Source organism: Podarcis tiliguerta (assembly GCF_965153285.1).
Source record: "Podarcis tiliguerta genome assembly, chromosome: 16".
NCBI classification, from domain to species: Eukaryota; Metazoa; Chordata; class Lepidosauria; order Squamata; family Lacertidae; genus Podarcis; species Podarcis tiliguerta.
In genome coordinates, this window is record NC_139549.1 from 12,846,175 (window position 1) to 12,872,028 (window position 25,854).

Sequence of the window (25,854 nt, forward strand, 5' to 3'; positions counted from 1 at the left end):
CAATAGGAGTGCATAATACTGAGCTAGGTAGACAAGCAGTCTCACCTGAATTAAGGCTTCTGGCTGTATAAAAGCAACAGAGAGGGTGGGGAGAACCATGTTATAAGGAGACCCTGTTTGCAGCCTTGTTTAATGAGTGCTTATATGCTGGACAGATGCCTTCTGGGAAGCCCCAGGGCAGAGCAGGGCATGATTGTGCTGGCCAAACCCCTTTTTTGAATATTGCCAGCAGAGGTACTGCTTCAAGAAGCAAATGTAAAAGGAAGCAATCTAGTTGCACCATAGATTTATATAAAGGTGTTATGATATTGATAGTATTCATTTCAGTTCCTTTCCTAATGATTCCTGACATAGAATTTCTCCGCCCCCGCCCCTACCCATAGCAATCACGCAGAGGGTCAATGTTTTCATTAAGCTATCCCCCACCCCCACCCCACAATTCTCTTTCCTTGGTAAATCACTGCCAGCTCAGACCCCCCATCACTGTATAACACACTTTATGTGATGCTTCCCTTTTATCTGGCATGGAAGCTGCAAGTAGTGCATAATGCAGTGCCAGGAACAGGCTACTGGCAAAGTGCTATCCCTCTCCTCAGAGAGCTGCACTGGTTGCCAGTTTGCTACTGGGCCAGGTTCAGGGTTCTTGTTAATTCACAAAGAACCATAAACTACTTGGGGTCAAAGTATGTTCAGGACCCTCTGAACCCCTATGTCCCTCCTCAGTCACTGAGTCAGAAGAGGGACACTTCTTGTGATACCCCACACGCTCAAGGTTCGGCCTTTATTTGGGATTGAGCCTTTAGTGCGGCAGGCCCTGCCCTGTGGAACGGTGTTATTCGCCCTTTGGAATGTGAGTTTCTTTTAATCTCATTGGTATTTATTAATGTTTTCACTGGTGTTTCTATTGCTCTCATTGTAATTGTGCGTGCCACCTTGCATTTTTATGAAAGTGTGGCTTATAAATAAATACGTCAGCGTGATCCACCCACCCACAGAAGTCTCACTGAAATGAATGTGAAGAGCTGGGGGGAAGAGTTGCCTCTTAACAAGCAGTTGAAATCCAGCCTCTGGGTTTGCACCTTCCCTTTCTTCCTGACTCTTGTTTTTTTTTTTTTTTTTTGTCGTCCCCCCCCCGACCCGCCCAAGCCTCATCTGAACCCGAGGAAGAGACACCCCAAGATAGTATTTGTGATCCTTGGATCTGGCAGTGACATTGATCAATCGCAGTTACTGCGCCACACTCTTGTTCACTGCGTGAATCTGTACATCTTCCGCAGCAGGATGAGACGGCTGGGTTGATGAATGTGAGCAAAGGGCTGCTTGCTCGCTGCGCATGCCTGACTTACTGAAGCATGCCTATGTGTGAGTGTGTCTTTCCTCCCAGGCTTGAATGTTTGGTGGGTGGAGGGGAGCTTTGATCCTTCCCCCCATATCTCTCTCGCTAGTTCCTTTTTTTTAACCCTAGCTGTGCTTTCTGGCCTTGTTGGGGACCTCACAAGTTTCCAAACCCCAGACCTGCCTTTACAAGGCCAACACTTTACTGCCTGCCACCCTGTCGTAACCGCTGGCTGAAAAATGGCACCTCTATCCCCAGGAGAAATCCATTAACCTGCAGGCAGACGCCGGAGCCCGTCTAATGCAGAAGTAATGAGCTCTGGTTTTATGTTAAATTTAGCAGAAACCACTATTACAAGTGACAGAAAATAATTTCCCCTCCCCCAGGGAGTATGATAGGCCGGCAGGCAAGCAGACTAGCCTGGGGGTGACTGTGGAGTGTGCAAGGGAGGGGGTTTGTGTTGTAGGAGGGAAAGAGGAGGGGTGGATGAATCTATCAATTTCGGTTTCTCTCATTTAACTCACTTTTCCCCCCAGTCTTATACGTAGAGTTCAACCCATTGCTGCATTGGTTTGTGAATCTTTTTCCTTTTTTAAGTCCATGGGCAAATTTATGTATGTCTTAAGTGTGCATTTCTCCTTCTATATGCATTTCTGCAAGGGATCTTCCCTAGTTTACTTTTTTGTACATTAGTTTTCCAAGTGCATGCATTTTTGTGTGCATGTCATTTCCCCTAAGATACACCTTTTTGGTATGTATTTTGCAAAATGTAGAGGAAGTGTGAATTTTAAACTGTAATTGCCCTGCAGTTCATGTGGTGGTTCAAGAAGTACAGATTAGGTAGGTTTGCAGTATCATGCAAGCCAAACAAATCTCATCCCCTTTGTCTCCATTTCATCAGGAGAACATGATGCAGTCCATATGGTGCGAGAGCTGGGCTAAGCCACTCAGTTACGGATCAGCAAGCCCCCAGTTTCCATCTCCCCTCTGTCTTGAACTCTTCAGATCAGGCATGGGCAGACTTGACACATAGAATCTCCTGTTTTTGTATTCAGAGGCATCCTGCCTCTAACAGTGGAGGTGGAAAATAGCCACGAACTACCCCCAACGACTATCACTGCCTCTTGTGGGAATACCATAGTTTAAATTTGTACTGTATTTTAACAGGTATACCCTTGCCAGTCTATTGCAGATCATTCAGCAATTTACCAATCTTTTGTCAGCTCAGCCCCAGCTCTAGATGGCCTAAGGCACATTCAGAGGTACCTCAGGTTAAGTATTTAATTCGTTCTGGAGGTCTGTTCTTAACCTGAAACTGTTCTTAACCTGAAGCACCACTTTAGCTAATAGAGCCTCCTGCTGCTGCAGCACCCCCGGAGCACGATTTCTGTTCTCATCCTGAAGCAATGTTCTTAACCTGAGGTACTATTTCTGGGTTAGCGGAGTCTGTAACCTGAAGCATATGTAACCTGAAGCATATGTAACCCGAGGTACCACTGTATTCTCAGAAACCTTAGCCCCTGCACCTGCAGCTCAGGGATAATATTACTGATCTACCCAGCATGCTTGTTGTAATGAATACAATATAATGGCACATGAAACACTTAAAACACTCAAAAGCCCAGTAAGTGCTACTTCCAGAGGGGGACCCTCTTTTAGCAAAAACAGCAAAGAGTATTGTTGTACTTTAAAAGACTGACAAATTTATTATGGCCTAAGTAATTTATTTTGAAAGCTTGTGCCATAATCAATTTGGTTAGTCCTTAAGGAGCCACAAGACACTTCGTTAAATAAATACTAAGCATTATTAATATATACATCAAAACAGGGCTCAAACAGGAGCCTGATTTGTGCTGTTAGCTGCTCTCCAAAAGGATGCCTTTTAGCAAGCCAGACTACTGGTTTCTGTCTACACCTGGGTAAGAAAGAGGTTCTGACCAGTGGGATTCCCCAATCCGCATGGATCAACTTTCCCCCCCTTGTCAATCCCCAGGCATCATAATGACATCAGCTGCTAAAGTTCAAAGGAGGTCACTATAGTGACTGAACACCTCATCAGTAGTTACGGCTGTCTGCTTTGAAGATGGGCTGATTTGTGCTGAAAGTGTGCCTTCAAAATGGCTCTGGAGTCAAACCACAGATGGAGGAAGTGGTTTGAATCCAAGCAGTAGCAGCAGCAGCCAAGCTTGCATTTCTGCACCCCAGCTTTAAGCCATTAGAACCCCTGATCCATAGTAACTCAGAGGTAGATTTGTATGCATATTGGCAATCCAGTGTGTGGCTCATGCAGTGCAGAAGTAGGCAATTGGCTCCTTCCCCTGAGTGAGTTCATTCAAGCTGCCGTAGTTCATTTTGCGCTGTGACCTGGCTCTGGTTGGTGGGCCTTTGCGTTCGAGTAACAAAAGAAGAACATCCTGCTAGCCTGACATCTGTCCATTCCCACTGCAGAGGTTTGACGATAGCCAACAGGATAACAAAATAATGGTGTCTGTATGCATCAAAGGCAATGGTGGCTTTGTCCACCCTATTCCATTTTATACGTATCAATCTTTGGTTTGCCTTTAGCCTAAGTCAATGTGGGGAACTTCAGGCCTAGGGGAAAACGCCTGTCTATCTGGTTCTTGGACCTGTCTCCAAGCCACACCCTTTCCTCTGTCTGTTTCATATCCTGAGTGTTTTTACCTGTCTGGAATGTATTTTTGAACAATGCCTCCCACTTTCCTGATAGGGTTGCCATACGTCCGGAATTTCCCAGCCATACCCAGAATACTGCAGTCGGAAGCAGCATCTGGGTGGAAATTGTGGTTCGGGAAAAGGCGGACATATGGCAACCCATGTCAGAAGTGTTGTTTCTCCCCCTGATTTTCCTGAAAAATAGCCCCAAAACATTTTTTTCATTATTTTGCGAAGAAAGCTCAACAACTTTTGTGTCCGGATTTTCACTTTTTGAAATATGGCAACTCTGGAATGGAGGAAAGAGAGGGATGTATGAGTAGGTGTAGATACTGTACAATAGTAAAAAGCATGTGTGTTGCTCCTTACACGCTGGCCTCTGGTCTTGTCCATCAGTGGCATGCAGCCCCTGGAAGCTTGCCCAGAGAGAGTGAGGCCCTCATCTCTGGCCTAAGATATCTTTGAGAAAAAGAAAGGTTAAGCAGCTCTGCACTTTGGTGAACTATTCTGCAGCCCGCAATGTTGTGGCCTGGACAGACCCAAATTTCATCGCTACTTCTGGAGAATCAAGTTTCCTTCCCTCTTAAGTGTTTTGCTCATTTATCTAAAAATGTCTTCAGTTTGAGGTTTCTTTGTGCCTCAGATTTCTCTTTTCATCCTGCAAGAACAGGAGGGAAGAATGAGATGAAGCCTGCTACCAAGCCACTAACTTTTTGCCATGCCAGGCGTGAGGAACCTTTTTCAGCCTGAGGGCTGCAGTGCCTTCTGGGGCTCACATGCCAGGGGTGGGCAGAACCCTTTGTAAAACAGGCTAATTTCAATACAGGCAAAGATGAGTCATTATCAGAGGTCAAAGGCACATTCCAGCCAGGCAAAAAGAAGGGTGTGAAATGGAGCCAGTGGGGGGGTGTCACCTGGGGAGAGTCCCAAGGGCCAGATGGAGAGGCATTACAGTGGTACCTCAGGTTACACACGCTTCAAGTTACAGACTCCACTAACCCAGAAATATTACCTTGGGTTAAGAACTTTGTTTCAGGATGAGGACAGAAATCGTGGTCCAGCGGCGCAGCAGCAGCAGGAGGCCCCATTAGCTAAAGTGGTTCTTCAGGTTAAGAACAGTTTCAGGTTAAGTACAGACCTCCAGAATGAATTAAGTACTTAACCTGAGGTACCACTGTACTAGGAGAGCTCTGGCTAGAATGTTTGATTTGGATCAGGGAGACCCAGATTCAGTTCCACCCCTAGCCATGAAGCTCACTGGATGATGCTGAGCCAAGTCACCACCTCTCTGCCTAACCTACCTCATGGGGTTAAAGACTTATTTTAAGATGGTGGCTGCTGTTTGCAGTTTTGGGAAGCACTTGTGTTAAAAATAATTAGCCCCCCCCCCCAAATAACTGTTTTTCCTGATTAATTGAGGATGACTGTATTTATGAATTTTTGTAGATTGATGCATTTTAAAATATTTTGTGTCTGTAATTTTATGCACGCTAAGCTTTCCCAAGAGTTTCTGGAAGCCTTCAGCAATGAAGGCTGTATCATAAATAAAAAGTTTGAAATTCACAAGATGACAGAGGCTAGCCAAGCCTTTGTTTGCTTTCAGTAGTGGTAAACAAGGACTGCTACAGCAAATCTGCTTTGCGCAATTTTTTTCTTACAGTCAAGCGGTATATAAATTTAATGCAAATAGATAAATAAATTTAAGGTTTCTTTTCCTTTTTGTTATATTTGCAAATAAAAAATCCTTTGAAGAAAATATGCATTCTAACAATTGCTGCTTTTGATGGTGTGCTTTACTGCTGATGTTTTTGCTGATGCTTGTTTTACAGGTTATGGTAAGGCTTTTATTGTACTGTATTATTTTCCTGAATTTAAGCCACGATTTATGTTTTCAAATTTTGTAAATCGCATGGGGGCTCCATACATGTCAAGCAACTCATACACTGAAATAATACCATTAATAATAATGGGTTTTTAAGGTTGCAACCCTAAAATTGTCATCTGGAGCTGTTACTGGGTCATGACCTGAATTATATTCATATCTGTATGTGACCCACACTCACCCTTGTCCTTCTCCTCCTCCTATCATTTTCTTACTCTTTGTTTTCAGTTGAAAACAATATTGCTTAAATAATTGTTGTAGTTGGGTGTCTTATGTAAAAATCTTTTGTAAATTAAAAGTGATTTTAAAAGTGATTTAAAATAAATAAATAAATAAATCCCCATGTCTGACACCCTGGGATTGTTGGAGAAAAGGTGATATATAAATGTGAGAAATCAATCAATCAATCACTTGCCCCCAATTTCCTGCTTGGATTGTTTTAGCACAGAGGGACTAATTCAGCCAAGCTAGTCCCTCCAGTTTAACTTTCATCTCCATTCTGTCAATTTGCCCTGCAAGGTTGTTTCCCACAACCCACACCATATGTGATATCAGGTAAGGGCATGAGTCTGAAAAAGCGCAGTTATACTGCCAAATGTTAGTGTGAATGCTTAAGGAAATGTTTGAGTCAGGTGGAAACAGACCCACAGTTATGTTTGTTGAACCTACATGCAAGGATAGGAGAAGTACAGTAATGTTATAGTACACCAATTACAGATTTGTATATATTGTAACATTGCAAAGACACTGAATGCTGTCCTCCTCCCCTCCAAAGTTGAACTAGTTAGGAAAAATATGGGAGCAATTGGAGATTTTAAAATTAATGGCAGTGGTATGTCCCTACAAAATAACCAGAGGAGAAATGGGCAAATGGGTCCAAGTTGTAATGTATTAAAAAAGAATCGGGCCGAAAGGGAATGAGTCTAAAGGAACAGTTGGGAACTTCAGGTGAGCTCCTGCTTTTCCTTTGAGATCGGGGCTTCCTGACGGTTAGGATTGGCTGCATTTAGGGAGTCTGCAATTGGGAGAAGGCAGAGAGCTTTGCAAACAACAAAAACAACAGATGATGGTTCCTTCAAAGCCGACACTTTTCATTCACCACCAATCAGCTGACCGTCAGCACTTGCAAAGCACCAAGTCTTTGCTCGCAGCAGTTTGATGTCTAACAAAATGGGCCAAGGAACATGGGTCACTTGACATCCTTGTGCCATCAGGTGACTGAGAGGTGGAGAGCCACAACACTTGTCAAAGTTGGCCCAGTAGTGGGTGGGAGAAAATAAGGTTTGGACCTGCCAGTCAGATTCAGTTCCTTACCCTTGCTCTAGGGCAGAGGTTTTCAACCTTTTTGAGTCTATGGCTTCCTTAACCAACTACATACTTTCTGCGGCACTCTTGTGGGGCTCAGGAGCCAAGTTACATCACCCCTTGCCTGCAGAGCTGGCAGCGTCTCACCCTTTTTCAAACACCCTCCCTTGTGGAGTGTTCCGTCAGCTTCCTCTCCTCTTCCCTCTCCTTGGGAGTCCTCTGGGTAGCCGCTGCCGCCACCTCTGGTCTCTGAGCTGCCCCTGCCCCAAAGAGAGGTGCCTTCCAAAGGCACCATTCGCCTGGGGAGCTTATAGCCAGGGCTGCATCAATAAACAGCTGTGCAAGCCTTTGGGAGGTGGAGACATGAGGGAATCAGAGGAGGGAGGGAAGGAAAGAGGGACAGAGGCCAGTGTTGCCCATGGCACTGCTGACCATCATTCAAGGCACCCCAAGGTGCCACGGCACACTGGTTGAAAACCACTTCTCTAGGGAAACAGGAAGGAAGACTGGCAGAATCAGATCTGATTTAGCCATGAGATTTAATTGGAGATTTAATTGAGTTCAATGGAATTTACTTCCAGGGAAGTGTGCACAATATATGATTTGCACTCTAACTGGATTCAAAATTATAACTAGTGAAAAAGGTGTCCCCGTTAATTGGGCAGCAGATTTCTTTTTCTTTTTTTGAAAAAAAAATGCATATTTTTCATATAAGCGCTTATAAAAATCGCAGTTAGGAAGCACCGTTCTACAAGGTAGATTCCCTCATGTAACCCCTGCAGGCTATGATACCTTGTAAGATGATGACTGCTGTGGCATAATTGTGTTAATCATCTAAAAAACCAGAAAACATGCTTGCTTGCTTTGGAAATAACTGTGCTTACTCACACACAAATTTCAATCAACAAATATCCATGTGATTACTTGAACTAAGTTGTAGGCTTCATTTTTTTAAATTTCAGAGTTAACCCTGGGCAATCAATTTCTGAACCTTGATTTGTGTAGATAAACCTTGCCCATTGTTGCTAATTTCTGCAGTTTCTTTAGAAGAATAAGTACATTCATTTGCTTTTGATATACCTGGCTGACACTCTGCTTCGAGGAACTATCAGCTCCCCCTTTTCTATCCCACATGATCTGTCCATCCTCCCAAATTTCCCTTTACATTTGTGTCTAGTGTGTTTCATGAGTCCACCACCAGCACCAGCACCAAGTGACACCACCAAGACTGCTATCAAAGTTAAATCTTTTCTATTTTATTCCAAGAAAGGGCAAGGAAAGATTTTTTTTTGTTTTTATAATTATCATTTTTTTAAACTTGTACTTTTAAAATGCTTTTGTTTTTCTATGAAAAACAAAAAACAAAAAAGGGACTAAGGGAACTTGCGACACATTCATTTTTTGAAACATTTTGAAAATTTTTCAAGGCACCTAAAACGAGAAGGAGGCCAAAGGAGTGCACTTTGGTTTCTCTGAAGACGAAAAAGGGGGAAACGGGGGGAGGAGAAACACCCTTATTATTTTGGCGGAGAGTCTAGGGTGGGGATTCGCCCACAAGCAGCTCAGCAGAAGCAAAGGAACGGGTGTAGCAGGTAGTTGGACCAAAAGAAGTGGCTGATGAGCAGAAAGATGCTTGTCTTGTCTGACATTGTCTTTCAACCAACATAGACCAGCTTGATCCTAGCCAGTTTTTACAAAGGTCTTCCTTAACAGTTGGGGGAAATTGCAGTGCAATGAGTTTTTTTCTCCCCATACCCCCAGTGTTCATTGTAGGATCATGGCCAGTGGTGTATCTCCTCTCCTACCTTGGCCTTTCACCCCCGGCACTGATTGATGATTTTAATCCTACCACATAATCCATTACTGGCAGACATTTTTGCCATTCTATTTAAAAAAACAAAACAAAAAGCCACACACATACATGTGGGCAACAGGAACAGTGGAAGCAGGTCATTTTCTTTCCAGTTTGTTGGAGGCCGCTGTGTGTTTTTGCTTGTTGTTAAAGAGAGCTCAGTTGCCTTCTGGCAAGATGGTGGGAGGGAGCTGTTGGCCTGGAACCCAGCCATTGTTAAGACAAAATTAAGAAGAAAGCAGGTTGGGGACACACCATCTCAGAGATTCAGATTTCACAGTTAGCCTTGTCTTCTGCTTGTGCGCACGTGCAAGCTTTCAGAACTGGCTGGTGATGCTTGGCTGCTGTCAGATGCCAGCATTGTCTGTAGATCCAGATTGTGGGATTTTTTTCAGCTTAGACCAGGCAGCCAAAGAAGAGGGAGGAGGAGGCATGGAACTGTCCCTCTTTCCTCTGTTGCACCAAGTTTTCTCTGGCTCCAGATAACAACCAGCCTGGCCTTCTGAAAAGAGAGCAATCCCATAGTCTATACACCTTCTTCTATAGCAGACCAACTGTGACCTGTTGCGAGGAAGCCAGGATCATTGCACGTAAACACTTGCTTTCCACTTCCATCCTGCCTTAGCCACCAGGATCCCAGCACTGGGCTTCTATCTCTCCTCTAAAATCAACACAGGTGTTGAGTTCCTTCAAGCTAATCCAGCTTCCAGATCCCTGTTGGTTGGGTTCCTTCCTGTCCACTGAGGTCCTGACCTCTTCCTCATTGCCTCCTCCCCTCAGGGAGCTGATTTTAGCACCCATCGGACATGTATAGAAGATGTCCGAGGATGTCGTAGATGTTGCAGATTGGAATGATCAGGGCTGGGCTGTGTGTGCACCTTGGGAAATGTTGAACCAGGCCTGCTTACTTTCCCAGGGAAGCTAGAGAACACACCCAGTGCCTGAATATTCACTCTGCTATAATTTCCCCAACCTGACAAAATGGCAAGAGCAGGCAAATGTTTAACACTGTCGGCTCTCAGTGTACCCCAGTACCATCTGCCTCTTGAGGGTGACCCCAAAACATTTGTCGGTAGCATATAATGAACTTGTACATTAATTCTGAATGTAAAGCAAATAACAAGCCAGGGAAACAAGTGTGAGGCCTCTTTGACCCAGGAAAAACAAAATCCCACAATGCATTGCACCAACTCCCCACCTTCTGCCATGTTGCCATTTGAAACTATTCCAGTATTATGATCAGTTTCCCACTTTTACCTTTAAAGAAACGGTAACATTTTTGTCTCTAGGCGATACTGGGATAGACGGAGCAGTGATCTGACTTGATGTATCAAATAGGTTGCACATGAATTCCTTGTTTACATCCTACACACCAAAGTAGAATGGTGGCTGGTACCCATCAGAACTGATAGGGCATGAGGCGGGGAGCCCAACAGTAGGGGGAGCCAGAGCCAATGACAGGCAGAACCCACTAAGTCTACTTTTGTCCCCATTCCCTTCCCTGCTGAGTTCTGCAAGGGCAATGCTGAGGCTGAGGAGGAGGAATATGGCAGGCGAGGGCTGCCTCCTGGGCTGGTTGTAAGTAAATATGCAGACATGTAGATAGGAGTGCAGACTGAGGTTAGTGGGGCACTGCCACTTTTGTCCTAATGGAGAAGCTTCCACTGGTGCTACCTCTTGTTAGCAGTGTGTTTGACATGCCAACTTTGTGACAGATGCATGCAATTGCAAGGATTATCTTAGGGGTGGCAGGTTGGTACCTGTCTCATGTTTGCCAATATTAACTGGATTAATCTTGAGACATGTCTGCCTGTTCAAAGCACTCAGGATTGGAGGATGGTCACTTCAAATATACAGACTCCTGCAAAGTGGAAATCTTGTGTTACAAAGGATTATAAAAAGTCACAGGATGGACTAGAAGTGGCAATTCTTTATACCAGGTCAAAGTTTAGGGAGCCCCTTTGCTCTACTTCTTAGGTTAGGTGGGATTCTTAAGATTGTTGTGATTGCATGCCTGTAGGATATCATATGGTGGATCTCATGCAAAATCTGTTACTTGGCAACACTTCCTACATACGCTTTTACAAAGGGAGGGAGGCGAGTGTTTAGACCTTTGTGCATCCCTGTCATATCAGGAATCCTTCCTCTTTCTGTTTAAAAAGACTTTGGAGGGAAAATATGGATGTAGAGAAAAGGAGGAAAAAGGTGGGTCCTGTGATGCATATTGAGACTAGATATAGGCCTGAAATACTGAAGGTTAGACTAGAAGTGGCAGTAAATGAACAGCAAAATTGCTTTTGGCGGAAAGGAAAAATGGAAGCCAAAAAGAACATAGCTTCCTTCAGATTCAGTGATTTCCAAAACATGTCTGGATTAGGAATGTGAAAGAAAACATGATTTGGTTCATATTTAAAAGTAAACCATGTTGAATTCACACTTTTTGAAAAACAGTGCAAACCAAACACAGCCATCCTTTGAAATCCACACTTCTCTGAATTTGATGATGCAGTTCTCCAGCCAAGTACAAAAATGCATATACAGGGGTAAAATGTACATAAAAATTCATATATTAGTGAAAATAACAAAGAAAATACATTATATTAAGGAACATTTCTTTGCAAAAATGTGTAAGTCAAAACTTCACACAAAAATTGGAAAAATTCAAAAATTGATGAATTCTCACGAGGACTTAAAAAAATAAATTCAGAAATTTTGATGGAAGTGTGGACTGAATTTTAAATTGGAAAAGTAAGAAACTTGGAGAACTGAAAGTGACAGATTTGTCTATTTCTATCCGGGATAGGAAAGCAGTAGAATAAAGAGGGAAGTGGAATTAAGAGCAAGGGTTTTCAGGACAAAACCTCTGTGTGTATATGTGTGTATGCGCACACACCTCACTTGCAGAATAGTTAAGTGTTCTTCCACTGAGGAAGTGGAGAGCCCAAGGCAGCTGTCAAGTTAGATGGGATGGACAGAACAAATAGCTGAGTCTGCTTGATGGGTAATGCTGCCTTGCGGGGACGATGGATTGGAAGTTGTGCCATGGGCCCCCTTGACCAGACTGGCTTTCTCAGCCTCTTTTGTGTGCTGCTGTCAGCTTTAACTATTTTCCCTCTGCAGACAGAATGCCTTGGTTTTACTTAACGGACAGCAAAACCTCTCTTATTTCCAAAGACAGTTTTATCCAATTGTAGTCTGAGTCACAGTAGACCCCCTGAAGTTGCTGAACATGGCTAACGTAGGTTCATTAATCTCATTGGGCCTACTCTGAGTAAAACTTGGATACAGCCCAGAGTTTCCCCCTTTTCTTCTCCATGCTCTATGGAAGGTCTGTGATTTGTTTCTGATATCGATTTGCTTTTCTGAGCAACTTATGTTCATGCAGGGTTCTTAGGTTTTCTCTCAGTGACAAAGCAGATATCCACATGAATGCTTATTATTGTGATGGGGGGCATGCATGCTAATTTGTTGCAGATGGGAACATGCAACGGAATGCATCCCACACTGGTGGCAAATAAACAGTGCTGGTGGATCAATGTTCTTGTATTCGCTTTCAGATTATTTTTTCAGTCTCCATTTCCCAGATATCTGCCCTGCCCAACAAAAAGCAAATGGGCTAGAACATAATATACAGTAGGTATTAGTGGATCAGCCAGTAGTGCTTTCTATTATTTTCTCGTTTCCAATCTTCAGTTCTCCTAATTTCCACATCATGTTTGTGGTTCTTTCTTTTTTAAAAAAATAGCCCTAATGAAAATTCATCAACATTTCTCTTAATATCATCATTTGGGTGTGCAATTTCCCCTAACATTCAGAGTTTTACAAAGCAATTCCCCCTAACATAATGCATTTTAACATGTTGTTTTCACTAATATATACTGTACATCTTTAGGCACACAGTGGGCCTTTTTGTACACATTACTTGGCTGGAGAACTGCATTGCAAAATTTTTGGAGAAGGGCACATTCTGAAGTATGCCTATTTTTCAGTTCACATATTGTTTCAGAAAAGTGCTAATTAGGTAGGTTTGCCTTTAGATGCAAACTGAATCAAGTTCAAGTTCCAGCCGCAACATCCCTGAGGAACCCTCTTTGAAAATCTGAGACCTCCCATCCTCATGTCCTTAAGACCTATCTGTTGCCACATTCCGGGGAGTGGGTAGGTTGGGTTGGGAAGCCAAACTTGAGTGCTGCTTTCTTTTCCTGTTTCCCACCCCTGCCCTCTCTTGCTCACTCTCTTTTTTCTTTCTTTTTTAAAAAGCTCGCTCTCCTAAATGAAAACTTTGCAAGCTGAGCTGCAAATTGCTTGTTACTGTAAACTCTGCATGCGTGCCAGCAATGGCGCACACCAAACAACCCTCGAATCACCTGAATTAATGAGCAGCAGGGAGAGGCAGGTTTTTAAGGTGGTTTTTTTTTTTTTTTTGCATTGTGCTAAATGCATCCTCCCCAAGAGCCTGCTCACATTAGCTCTGTTTGTTAAGTACTGTATATAGAGTTAAACACTTAATAAAATTACACTTCACGGGAGGCAAGACTGACGCGTCGGGTCCAAGGCCCGGATTGTGTAAAGTGATGTTTAGCATATAAACATTAGCTGGCCTGGAGCACTCTTTTGTAATTTTTGTTGTTTGCGTTTTTCCTTGTTGATGGTGTTTAATAGGAAAGAAACAAGCTACCCACCCACCCACTGCTTCTTTCCAAAATGACTTCTGTGGACGGCTTGTTCCCCCCCACTGGTTATTTCAGTGTGCTGCTAATGAGCTGCATAAATTTGCATACTGAGAACCAAGGGTTGGGATATATAGCTAGAGAGAGGTGTGCATGCATTTTATGCAGAGTATCTGTGATTACAGAATTGGAGCTGCGAGCACCTGTCTCTTTGGACTACAGAGTGTGAAACCATGGCCCTCCAGATGCTGCTGGATTCCCACCATCCCTGACCACTAGGTCATTCTGGGTGGGGCTGATAGGATTTGGAGTCTTAACAGCATTTTTTTTCCTTACAGGGGGAAGGGCACAGGTTCTCCTCTCTTGGGGCACTTGGTCTGTTCCAGAACCTAGCCTTTATTACTGCCTGCCTGTGCTCTCCATTAGGTCCTGCCTGAGTTGCCTGACATTTTGCTATTTTCCAAGAGATTAATGGTGTCGTCCTTGTTTCTTGTTGCATTCCTTTTCTCTCTCTCCCTTATTTTATTTTGCTTCATTTCCCCTTCTTCAATCTAGGACAGTTCCTCTTTGCGTCTGTGCTGATCTTGGCACAACTGCCTTGTGCAAAGCTCTGCACAGGAATAGTGAGGTTACCTGGGGGGCGGAGTATCACTCTGTTGCTTGGAAATACATGACAAGGTGTCCCCTTGTTAACTAGGCTTACTCGTGGGCAGGCATACTAGTGGCAGACTTGGGGCTGCCAAATTTCAGCAGTGCCCTGTGTGATGCTAAAATTCAGCCTCTCCCACTCCATTCTACAGCATTGTTCCTGTAGCGCAGTGCCCAGCGTGACCACACCAGTCACACTACACTAAAACCACCTTTGGGCACACCAGCTTTCCATTTCAACCAGAAAGCTAAGAAGACAGTGTTCTGTTGCAGTTGGTTTATTTGCTTTAAAGAGACTGATGGAAGGCACGCTCTAATTTTACACCCAAGAAGAACCGTGGGAGGTTTTTTTAGTACATGTCTAGCTTGGCATGGTGAAATCCCTTGCCTGTGTTTCCACAACACCTCATCTAGTTCTTTCTCCCAGTTAAGTATCCACCCTATTTAAAATATTTTCAAGGCAGCTTACACAGTTTAAGATTAAACAATACACTATCTGGGGTTGCTAGACTGCAACCTAGGTTGCTTCCAGATGTGGTCTTAATTTGCAAATGGATCATTTGCAAGTTTTTAAAATAAAAAAAAAAACCACTTAATATTTTCCCTGGAAAGAGTAAATCCAGATTAAATGGGGGGTGGGGGTAGGGTAAAATGAGCTGGGATTTTGAGGCAAATTACACTGTGCAGATGCTGCAAGGGGGAAAAAACCCTCTGCATGTGTGAGGAGCACCAACCTCACAATAAACACGTCTGGAAATACCCCTAGAGAAGCAGTATTTGCCTTGAATTTTTACTATGTACATCATACATAGATCTGCAGTGTAAAAAAAGAAGAAGTCTGGATTCCTCTAAATTTGAGCTCCCAACACAGATAAGCACTAGAGCTTTACGAAACTGAAAAAACCCCACAGGCTTCCTTGGACGTATTAGGAAAGTGTCTTATCTCACTCTGTTTCCTAACCTGTGACATGTATATTGCTATACATAGCAATAGATGGGGACTAGAATCTTGCACGGCTGGAACATCTGGTATTAAATGTAAGCCTGCTATAGGCCATTATGATAGGAGCACACCTCTATCCCTGGTTTTCTGTGCATAGAACTGGCAATTTTAGAGCAGAAAACAATTTCAGTCTGATACAGGAAGTGCCAATAAGGACTGTGTTAGAAGACGGTGCAAAAGTCAGTTAAGCCAAAGGCACTGTGGGATAAATTGGTAAATCTAGAGGGGAACTGCAACCCAGAGAGGGATGCGTTGCTCATTGCGGGAGTTGATGGACACAAATGCCATTCTGCTGATAATTGGCCAGGCTTTTAATGTTTTCCCTTTTCTGAGTGTTCATTGCCCACCCTGCTTCCTCAGTCACTTTGTTTTGTCACAAGCCCCTTGAAATGCATTTTTTCCTCCCCTGAACAGTTATTGTTGCTATTAAGGAATGCCGGGCTGTCAGAGAGCCCCGCTGGCCAGGAGAAGGAATCCCACTGAAAGATGCCTCTAATGGCGTGTTTATTGCCTTGCTCTCCAGTTAGCCAGCTAATCCCATTTATTGCCATTTGCAGAAATTAAGGGGTTGAAACACTGCACATTCTTGTACACAGCAGAAGGCGTGCAAAAAGAGAGAAGCTGCATGTCGAATGACACCTAAAGTGACTTCTAATTACTTTCCTCCATGAGTTTGTTTTGCTTGTCAAGATCAGGATCTTGGAGTGGGGGAATACTTTAAATTCTACCCAAACCTAACTAGAGGTCAGGCCTGCACAACTTGCAACCCAGCAAGTCAAACAGTGGCAACTGGTCACTGCTGGATCTTGGGGGGGGGGGGGCCAAGGGGACCACCAGAGGTGGATCCAACTGGTTATGTCCCCCCCCCCCATTCTCTTGTCTTCAAAAGGTACTGTACTGTGGGTGCTTAAGTAACACAATGCAATTACTTGAAACACAGTCTCCTGGCTGTATATGGTGGTATGGTGGCCCACAAGGAACTTTTAAATTATCGTTTTTGCTGCCTACTTTGGACTATAAAAATTGGTGTGAAGGTGGTGTTGGGTTCAAGACCTTGGCAGGTCACTTTATGTAACTGCTGGGCGACATTTGGTATGAAGTTGTTCCAACCCTGGCCTAGGGCTTATGTTGAGGACTTTCTTTCCTGGAGTGACTTTATTGAGGAGGGAAGTATAGCTATATCCCCTTTGCCTGATGCTACAGAATTGCCCATCCTGTGATATGTGGGGGAAAGTATTTTCTCTCAGGACTTGAAGAAATACTTAAATATTAATGGCAAGATGTAAATTAAGATGTAAATATTAATGGCAAGATGTAAATTAAAAGGGCTCCCATAAGGGGGAACTTCTTCAATGGGGTCCTATTTCCAAAAAACTTTGTTGAACCAAAGCTAAGGTTCATCTCACTCAGCATCCTCATTCAAATGGTAGTCAGCCCAATGCTTTTGAGAAGCACATTTTGTGCTTAGCCTCTGGCGCTCATAAGATATGCTACCTTTACAAATGGAGGTTCCACACAACTATCATGCTTAATAGTTCTTGATGGACTTAGCCTCCATCTGTTTTCCCCTCCCCTTCCTTTCTTACACTTTCCAGCTAAGTAACGGGTTGTATCCACCTAAGTTATTCTCTGAGTGGACCCACTCTACTGTTAGATGGGACTTAGATGGATAAGACCCAGTTCCTCACCACACCCATCCATCCTAAAAGTCTTGTGGGCCTCTTCAATCTACATCTGCACTTTTTGGGGGACAAACATGTGCAAACCTGACCATCATGTGGAACAGCAAAGCTCTCTCCTACGAATTCAGACCAGTGGTCCATCAACCAGATTCAAAGATGCACCTCCCCAAGTTTCTCCAAACCTTCCCAGCCCTTTTCCTGAAAGTGCACCACCGGCAATGCTGGGGATCAAATCCAGGAGCCTCACACAGACTCGGGGTATGTGCATTACTGCTCATTTCACAGCCCCTTTCTTGTAGCTCATCCTGCCAGCAATTCACAAGATCTGAATAACTCAGGCAGGCAGACATGCAGGTTGTCATACTGGCTCAACTATAGCAAGTGGCAAAACTTTAGGTGTTCAAACACAGGGTGGATGTGGGTTTGAATTTCCTTTAAGCCTCCTGATTTGAGCAGAAGAATCTCTTATACTAACACCTCTGCAACTTTTGAATCTGCTCTTGGGCAGGGGAAGAACCAAATTCCAACATGGGGCTGTTCAGATATCCACATTGGCCAACGTGAAGGCAGGCCACCAACCACATGTGGTGGCCGTTTGCCAGGGGCTCAGTACTCCACCTGCTTTTGCCCCTTGCTTTGGATTGCCAAATAATCATAAACACCTGGCAGGCAATTGGATGTGGCCTCAAGGGCCTCCCACTGTGCCCACCACCTGCAAAAATTTATAGATTGTCAGTTGGACGCTCAAACCTTATCCCATCAGGGAGGAGGCAAAAATAAATGCATACAGTAGGAGACCAACAGAAACCCTCAACCACCTTAGTGATGTGCTGTTGAAAAAGGCCTAGCTGGTCATTTTCTGAGTTGATGCAAAAGAAAAGGACTTGAACCAAAATCCTGCTTTTCTCGTCTTTCCTTAACATCTCAAAAACCATTCACACTCTAAATGTGAACCTGAGATTCATTTAGGATTTCCAGAGCCCCCACCTTGGAAGGAACATCTTGCGAGTTGGAAGACGCTGGCCCATCTCCCATTTCCATGTCAGTTTCTTTCTTTTTTCTTTCTTTCTTTTTGCTAAAAAGACAAAGAGCTACATGTTGCAGTTATTCCTACAAAGAGAATATTCTTGAATGATTGTCCCAAAGGATAGATGGGTGAGGAGGTAACCAAACAGAGATTTCTCTTATGATCAGTCTGTGTTGAGCAGAAGAACAAAGTTGACGGATTCTGAGTCTTGCAGAAAGGGGCTGAGGGGAAACTTGAGTCAGGTGTGGAAGGGGCAGGTTTGGGGTTAGGGTCTTGTTTCAGAACTCCAGAAAGATATATATATATTGCCAATGCTTATTTTGTTGTGGTGGTGGTTGTTGCTCAACTTTGCATGACAAATTTGGAACCTGTAAGGAAAGCAGAGTTATGGAATGCAAAAGGAGAAATGGAAGCAGATTCGCACGGGCCCCCTCCCCCCCTATGCAGTCAACAGTTTAGCCGCCAGGAAAGACATTTTGATGTTTTTTTATAATCTAACTCCTGAACAAAATAGAGGATTTATACAGGAAGAAAGATAAAACAGGTAGCATTTTTGTTTTTCATTTTCACTTTCCCCCTTCCCTTCTTCCAGGTCTTCCCCCTGCCCCCCTCGGGGGGAGGGGTGGGACTCAACAACAACCCAATGTTCCTTGATGGTCTGAGTTGTATGTTTATGTATTTTTTTAATCTGGTATATTAAATATAAATTATGTCTTTGCCCCACTCCATGTCTACTTTTTTTAAAACCTTTGTGTGTGTTTTTGTTGGTTTTCTACAAAATAGGCTTTGTTTTTGTTTGCTTTTTCTTTTTTTCTTTTTTTTGTAAAACTTTCTTCCCCTCCCCTTTTGTTCCACCTGGTTCTGCTTGGAAAATAGTTTTTGTGTTTTGCCATTTTTTTTCCACCTTGGCAAAAAAACAAAACCTTGGTGTACATGTTTGTGTGTGTGGATAGGGAGGGGGGGGGTAAAAACAGAGAAGTGACTGGGCAGTTGAGGGGATCAGGAGGGATGTATGTGAGAGGAGGGAGGGGATTCTACATCATGTATACGAGTAGTCTATGTCTGGAATTCCACCGTCTCTGTACCCACGGGTTGTGCCATAGCCGATGGTGTGGGTGCTTTTGTAAAGACTGGTTCCATTGGATGGGAATATGGTATGGATGACGTACTCCTCCTTTGCTCGGTGCGGGTTGATTGGAAGCATCTGCAGCCCGGGGCCTCTGATTTCCAGGATGGAGTTGTCCTTCTTGGTGCCCGACTCCACATAGTCATCTTTCTTCCGACTGCCTCGCTCCCGTGTCAGCAGCTCTCCCGTCCGGTGGATATACCAGCAGATGGCAGCCAAGACTAGGAAGAGGAAGACCAAGGACACCGCCCCGCCAATGATCCCTGCCAACGGCAGCCCGGCCATTGGGTCCATGTTTTGCTCATGGTTGAGGGTGGTGGTGGGGCTGTACATGTCTGCCGTCTCGGCCTTGGCACACACTGGGGTCTCATCAGGCACATAGGTGCTGCCCGTCTCCATGGTGACCATGCAGATGATATAGGTGGACTTGGGCTCCAGGGCTGTCAGCAAGTACTCTGTCTTGTCGCCTTGTACCAGGGTCTCTGTGATGGAGCCCACGGCCGGGCTGTGGCCCAGGCGCAACCAGCTCAGGCGGAAAGAGGCTGCCGGGAGCATTGCCTTCCAGCTGATGCGGATGCTGTCAGCGGTTAGCGGCTTGACGTTCAGAATCAGTGCTTTGGCTCCAGCGCCGGTGGCCATTGGGTAGTCAACATTGGAATCTGGCAGTTGGATGCCAGGCCTCTTGGCCTTGAGGGTGAAAAGGGAGCCCTGCGGGGTTGTGACAGCGGCATTGCTGGCAGTCGTCTTGGCTGCCACCACCACTCCCGAATTGCTCTGCGGGCCCACGTCAAAGCACTCATCCATCTCATTGGTGATGTCCTTGATGGCCATGCCTCTGACCTTATCGGGGCCTTGGCACATCAGCCCTCTCACATTCACCACAGCAGCCCGGGCCTTGACCCAGTCCCTCAACCACATGAGGTTACAGCCACAGTACCAGGGGTTGTTCCTCAGCAGGAGCTGGGAGAGACTGTCAAGGTCATCAAAGAGACCCTTGGGCAGAGTGGTCAGGTTGTTGTTGGACAGGTCCAGCTTCTCCAGTTCCCTCATCTTGGAAAGGGTGTTGTAGGGGATGTGGCTGATGGCATTGTCTTGGAGGTACAGCTTTTGCAGATGAGCGCTGGGCAGGTTAAGAGGTGGGGCTGCCAGAGAGTTGCGCACCAGCGAGAGCTCGCTGAGGTTCTGGAGGCGGCTGAAGGTGTCGTCTGCAATGCGCTGGTTGGCCAAGAGGTTGCCATCTAGCACCAGGCGCCGCAAGCTGATCAGCCCCTTGAAGGCATGGAGGGGGATGGTGGATATGCGGTTGTCGTCCAGCCTCAGTTCCTCCAGGGTGCGGGGCAGGCCAGAGGGGATGCTGCTGAGGTGGTTGCGAGAGAGGAAGAGCAACTTGAGGCGTGTGCTGTCCGCAAAGGCATCGTCTTCGATGCTGACAGTGGAGACGGAGTTGTCGTCCAGGTGCAGCTTCTCCAGGAGAGGGATGCGCGCCAGGGAGTCTCGGGCGATGGTTCGGACGTTGTTGTCCTGGAGGTGAAGTTCCCGCAACGAACGGGGCAGATTGATGGGGAACTCATCCAGGTCATTTTCATAGAGGTAGATGACCTGATGGGAATTGAATTAAGAGGAAATTCAACAGGGCAGAAGTAGAGAATGGAAATGGTGTGCAAGTTTTTGTTTTTTTAAAAGCTGCATTTAACAGTTCCTCAACCCTGAGCAATTTGGGTTCCAGTTAGCCCATATTAAAATGCCTGTCATCAGCCTAGAAATCATGAACTTACCACAAGGAAAAGGTGTTTAAATTATTACATTTTTTAAAAAATAGGACTTGGCATTAAACAGGCAAGGGAACTTGAGCTTCAAAGCTAGTGTGTAAATTCCAATCCTCTGCTAAAAATCAAAGTATGCTGCTAAACATACCCCAGAACCCTTCTCAAAACCAAAAATCCACATGGAATCTAAAATGTGAACATATTTTGAATTCCAACATGGATTTGGGTGTATCTACTCAAAATAAAAAAGAAAAAGAAACAGTTTAATCTCTAGCCCCAAACATTTTCTCCAAAGTCTAAGGACCTGGACCAATTGGGCACAGTGGGAACCTGCCTTTCATGGCGTCAGACCACTGGTGCATCTAGCCCAACATTACATAATTTAGGAGCGGGGAACCTGTGACCTTTCTGATATTTCTGGAATACAACTGCCATCAACCCTAACCATTTTGGCTGGGGCTGATGGGAGTCCAACAACTCCCAATTCTGGTGTATTCCCATTAGCAGTGGCACTTTAAGGCCTTGGACAAATTTGAGGTATTTCTTAACCTCTGCTCCTTGATATCCTTTTAACTGAAGATGAAAAACATTGAACCAGAGCCATTTAAAAAAAATACAACATTTAAAAATAATTAAAAACAATAAAATTTAAAAACAGATGCAATCAAATCACTTTGGGATAGGCCAGTCAAAACACAAACATTTTCAGCAGGCATCTATAAGTCTGCTATTAATATTTCATGGGCTGGGCCTCACCTTTAGGAACATAGGAAGCTGCCTTTTATGAGGTCAGATCATTGGCCCACCGAGTGCAATATTGTCTATCTTGACTGGCAGCAGCTGATGAGGGTTGGAGACAGGAGTCTCTCCTAGCCCTACTGGAGATTCCACTGTGGATTGAACATGGGACCTTCTGCATGCAAAGCTGATGGTCTACCACTGAGCTACAGCCCCCTTCCCATGCATTGTAAATTTATGGCATAACAAGCACAAACATTAATTCAGCGTGAGCTGATGAGGGGTCATAGCCCAGTGTATGCTGGGGGAGGGCCCTCAGTTTTAATCCCTGGCATCTCCTGTTCAAAGGCTCAGGTAGCAGTTGATGCAAAAGACTCTTTCTTCTCAGACCCTGGAGAGCTGCTGCCAGTCAGAGCAGGCAATAGTGGGTGAGGTCTAATCTCAGATAAGGCAGCTTTTGATACTGTTGCATTTACCTGGCAATTTTGGCATGTTGAACTGGTCTTGTGAATATTCCAGTGCTTGTTTCAAGTTCCGAAACAGAACGTCCTGAAAACTTCTGCAAATCGGTAATTTGAAAGAATTGGGATGCAATGGCAATTCACACTAAGACAGCCTTCCCCAACCAGGTGTTCTCCACTTATTTTTGGACTCCCATCAACCCTGGCAACTGGCCATGCTGGCTGCGGCTGATGTGAGTTTGGTCCAGCCACATCCAGAGAGCAACATTTTGGGAAAGCCTGTATTACAGTGTCCACAAGACTGTAGTTCAAGACACCAAAGTCTGAGCAAAACATTATCAGGTTAATCCTTGGGGAGGGGGAAAGTGTCCATCAACGTAAATGTCATAAACCAAAGATTTCTACAGCTACTATTTAAGAATTCTGAAGGGGAGAAAAAGTTGGGTCAAGCCACATTCAGCCTCAGCTCATTAATGAAGATCAGCCACCCTCTTTCCAAAAATAAAGTTCCCCGGTCGTACAACCTGAACATTTAGCTTTTTCTTCAAGGTGGAGGGGATGCCGGCATTGTTGATCTGATTGTTCTGCAGGTATAAGGTGGTGGCATCATCCGGGATGTCAGCTGGGATGGAGGTCAGGCCCCGGTCATTGCAATAAATGAAGCCGTTGTCGCAGCGGCAAACAGATGGGCAGGTGGTGCTGTCAATCACTTCGCTCAGGAAGGCAACCAGGCCGTAGCAGAGGAACAGCCAGTCACGCAAGTCCATGGCAGCTGCTGTTGTCACCACGGTGGCTGTCACCACAGCGGCTGTGGGTGAGGTGGTCGCCATGGTTCGCAGGGGTGGGTGGTGCTAGGCTGTCCTGCGGTTAGGCTTTTGGAACCTGCAGATGGAATGTTTTTATTTTATTTATAGTCTTGATTTTTTTTGAGGTCTCAAGGTGAAAAGATGCAGGGGAAGCCTAGCACCCCTGCCATGCAGTTAGTTTCCCTCCCTCCCTTCCTGACTACCAAGTTAGCATTTAATTCAAAACCAGGGCTTAGCTCCGGAATATGTCTTCAAATCCAGGGTTTCAACCCTAGGGTGTATAAAGTGCAAGCTCGTTTATATATGGAAAGCTAGCATGATATAGCAGATGTGGGATGTTGCAAAGTTCTAATCCCCACTCAGCAAGCGATCTTGGACCAATTCACTCTGTCTTAGCTCAGCCTGCCTCCACAGGGTTCTTGTAATACTAGAGTAGGGGCAAAGGTAGCCAATGTGGTGCCCTCCTGATGTTCTGGAGTACAATTCCCATATTTCCTGACTGGCCATGCTGTCTGTGGCTGAGGTGTAGTCCAAAATGTCTAGAGGGCACCACCTTGAGTCCCTTAAGAACCAATGTTTTATTAAGTGACGGTAAGCATTTGCAGAGCACCTTTTCCCCTCAACGCAGCATAAACCACAAACAGCACCCAAATGACTTTGATTAGACTGGACTGAGTTTACTCCACAGAGAATTTGTGGTATTGCCTGCCCCATACTATGCCGCTTCTGACTGCAGGTGTGTCCCCCTGACCCCAGCATCAAATGTTCCCTGCTTGAAAAAAGCCAGCACTGGTTGGAGATGGCAAGGCTGAAAGAAACCCTTCTCCTTGATGCACTTGATTTCTATGGGCATTGGAAGGTTTCATTTCATGCAGGAGGAGAACTCATTCATAACGATCTGAAGTGATAAAAAGTCCAGGAAGAGTTACTGTTTGCATGCCTAAATTGTCTCCATTAGGGCCTTGAATCTGGCGCCAACATCTAGCAGGATAAATAAGCTTGGAAGAAAGGCCCCACTAAAGGTGTAAATAACTGGCACATGCTAACAACTTGTGTGAGTCAATAGACACAATGGGGAAGTTGTGTGTTAACCTTGTTAGGAAATGCCAAAGTCTGATAGCTAAGTACCTGAAAGGCTTTGAATGCCTTTTAAAACAACAACTTTAATTGGTGTGAAACAATTGATTGGATTTTTAATTGGATTTTAATCAGAGTCATGCCTTTCCCCATGAAAGGATTTCAGTGTTGATGGTGACCTGGGCATTTGTTTTAAAGTCCCAGGATCAGAAGGGTACCAGTGGAGATCAGCTAGACCAGGTGCTGCGGAACTATAGCTCCCATCCTCCCCTGCTGTTGGCTGTGCTTACTAGGGCTGATAGGAGTTATAATGCTGCAATATCTGGGAAAGTCAATGGTTTTCCACCCTGATCTTGACTGACTACAAAGCAGGAGGAAAAGACCATAAGAAAAGGCTGCAAGAATCTCAGCTTGGCCTGTGTGTTCATTTTGCTGGAACAACTACAGTTCTCAAATGCACAATGAGTCTTACCCAGATCCCTGCTCTGAATTTAGCCAAAGTCCTGGGTTGGCCTACAAGCTTTATTCAGGTTCCTCAGCTCTACTGGCTTGCTGTGTCTTGTTCAAGACTATCTGGATAATGGAGAATGAGTTACTGACTAAGGAATCCTCCTGCATTTGGAACAAGACTGGTGTGTGGAAATCTGCCATTTTGCCATAAACTTCAATATGCCTCCTTCCCTGCAAATCCCCTCCACCCCGAAAGACAGCATGTAATAGAACAGGGGTGATGGCATTGCACATGCTGCTTCTTTGCCACCTCTGACAAAAGGGTGAAACTATCTTGGTCTGTCATCTTTACAGTGCATGGTCTCTCCCCTTTTGGAGACAAAGCTTAGTTTAAGTTCTATATGGTCCTCGACACACCTTGTACATAGATTCATCCTGAATCAAAGTTCTTACCCTGAAGCACTATTTCTGGGTTAGCGGAGTCTGTAACCTGAAGCGTATGTAACCTGAAGCGTATGTAACCTGAGGTACCACTGTATCCTCTTTCCTCCAATCCTCCCCCCCCCAAAAAAAAGAAAAAGAAAACAAGGGACATAGTCAACTTGGATCCATGTTCTCTTTGTGGACATCTTAGTGTAAAGAGCACAGAAATAGCCAAATTTATATCCTGGTTGTTTGATACATATAGGCCAGGCCTCTGTACTTCTACCACCAGATTGAAAGAAAGGGAGCAGCCCTGCCACCCAATCTATAGGCGCGGCTCCCAGTGCTAAACCCTTTTGGTAGCATCTGTCAGGTCAGACTGGAGAAGCGGCTTGCAGTGGCATTATAAATCCCTCTTAAGACGACCATATAGAGTGGGAAAACTGACATGCAACAATCACAACCTCTGGGAAGCCTCAATCTTGCATACATTAAGGCTCCATTTACACCATACATTTTGAAAAGTATTGTACCATTTTTTATAGTCACGACTTCCCCCAAATAATCCTGTGAAGTGTAGTTTGCTAACTACACCAAAGGATTCATGTGTTGCCTCCTGCCACTTTGCTTTCAAGTGGGGGACTTCTAAAGTACTTCTTCACCTAGTAGTTCAGCTATAGAATTTGCACTCACAAATAACTTTTGTTCAGACAAATAACTGGAGGATACAAGGCTATCAGTTGCCATTAATAGCCATGGTGGCTCCGTTCTTCCTCCTCTATTGGAGGCACTTAAGCTTCTGAATACCAGTTGCTAGAGAATCACAAGTGGGGAAAGCGCTGTAATGCGCAGAGGTCCTGCTTGTGGACTTCTCACAGGCATTAGGTTGGCCATTGTGAGAACAGGATGCTGGACTAGATGGGCCACTG

At 44.7% G+C, this 25,854-nt stretch overlaps 2 protein-coding genes and 1 long non-coding RNA gene across 12 annotated transcripts in view; 2 read left to right on the top strand and 1 right to left on the bottom strand.

The window, feature by feature from the left end:
* MACROD1 (mono-ADP ribosylhydrolase 1) overlaps positions 1-25,854 on the top strand; it is a 413,075-nt gene that overhangs the window by 27,938 nt on the left and 359,283 nt on the right. The window lies entirely within an intron of this gene.
* Positions 5,101-13,490, top strand: LOC310667107. Its single transcript, XR_014506173.1, has 2 exons — positions 5,101-11,232; positions 11,283-13,490. It is a non-coding gene; the product is annotated as an uncharacterized lncRNA (long non-coding RNA).
* The window catches only part of FLRT1 (fibronectin leucine rich transmembrane protein 1), a 163,571-nt gene continuing 156,265 nt past the window's right edge, over positions 18,549-25,854 (bottom strand). For all 4 annotated transcript variants that reach the window (XM_083418752.1, XM_083418751.1, XM_083418750.1 and 1 more), the window contains 2 exons: positions 22,694-23,051; positions 18,549-20,803 (listed from right to left, as the gene is read on the bottom strand). In XM_083418752.1, coding sequence (XP_083274878.1) covers positions 19,118-20,803; positions 22,694-22,999 — 1,992 coding nt within the window. In that variant the 5' untranslated portion in view covers positions 23,000-23,051 and the 3' untranslated portion in view covers positions 18,549-19,117. The remainder of the gene's footprint in view (positions 20,804-22,693; positions 23,052-25,854) is intronic.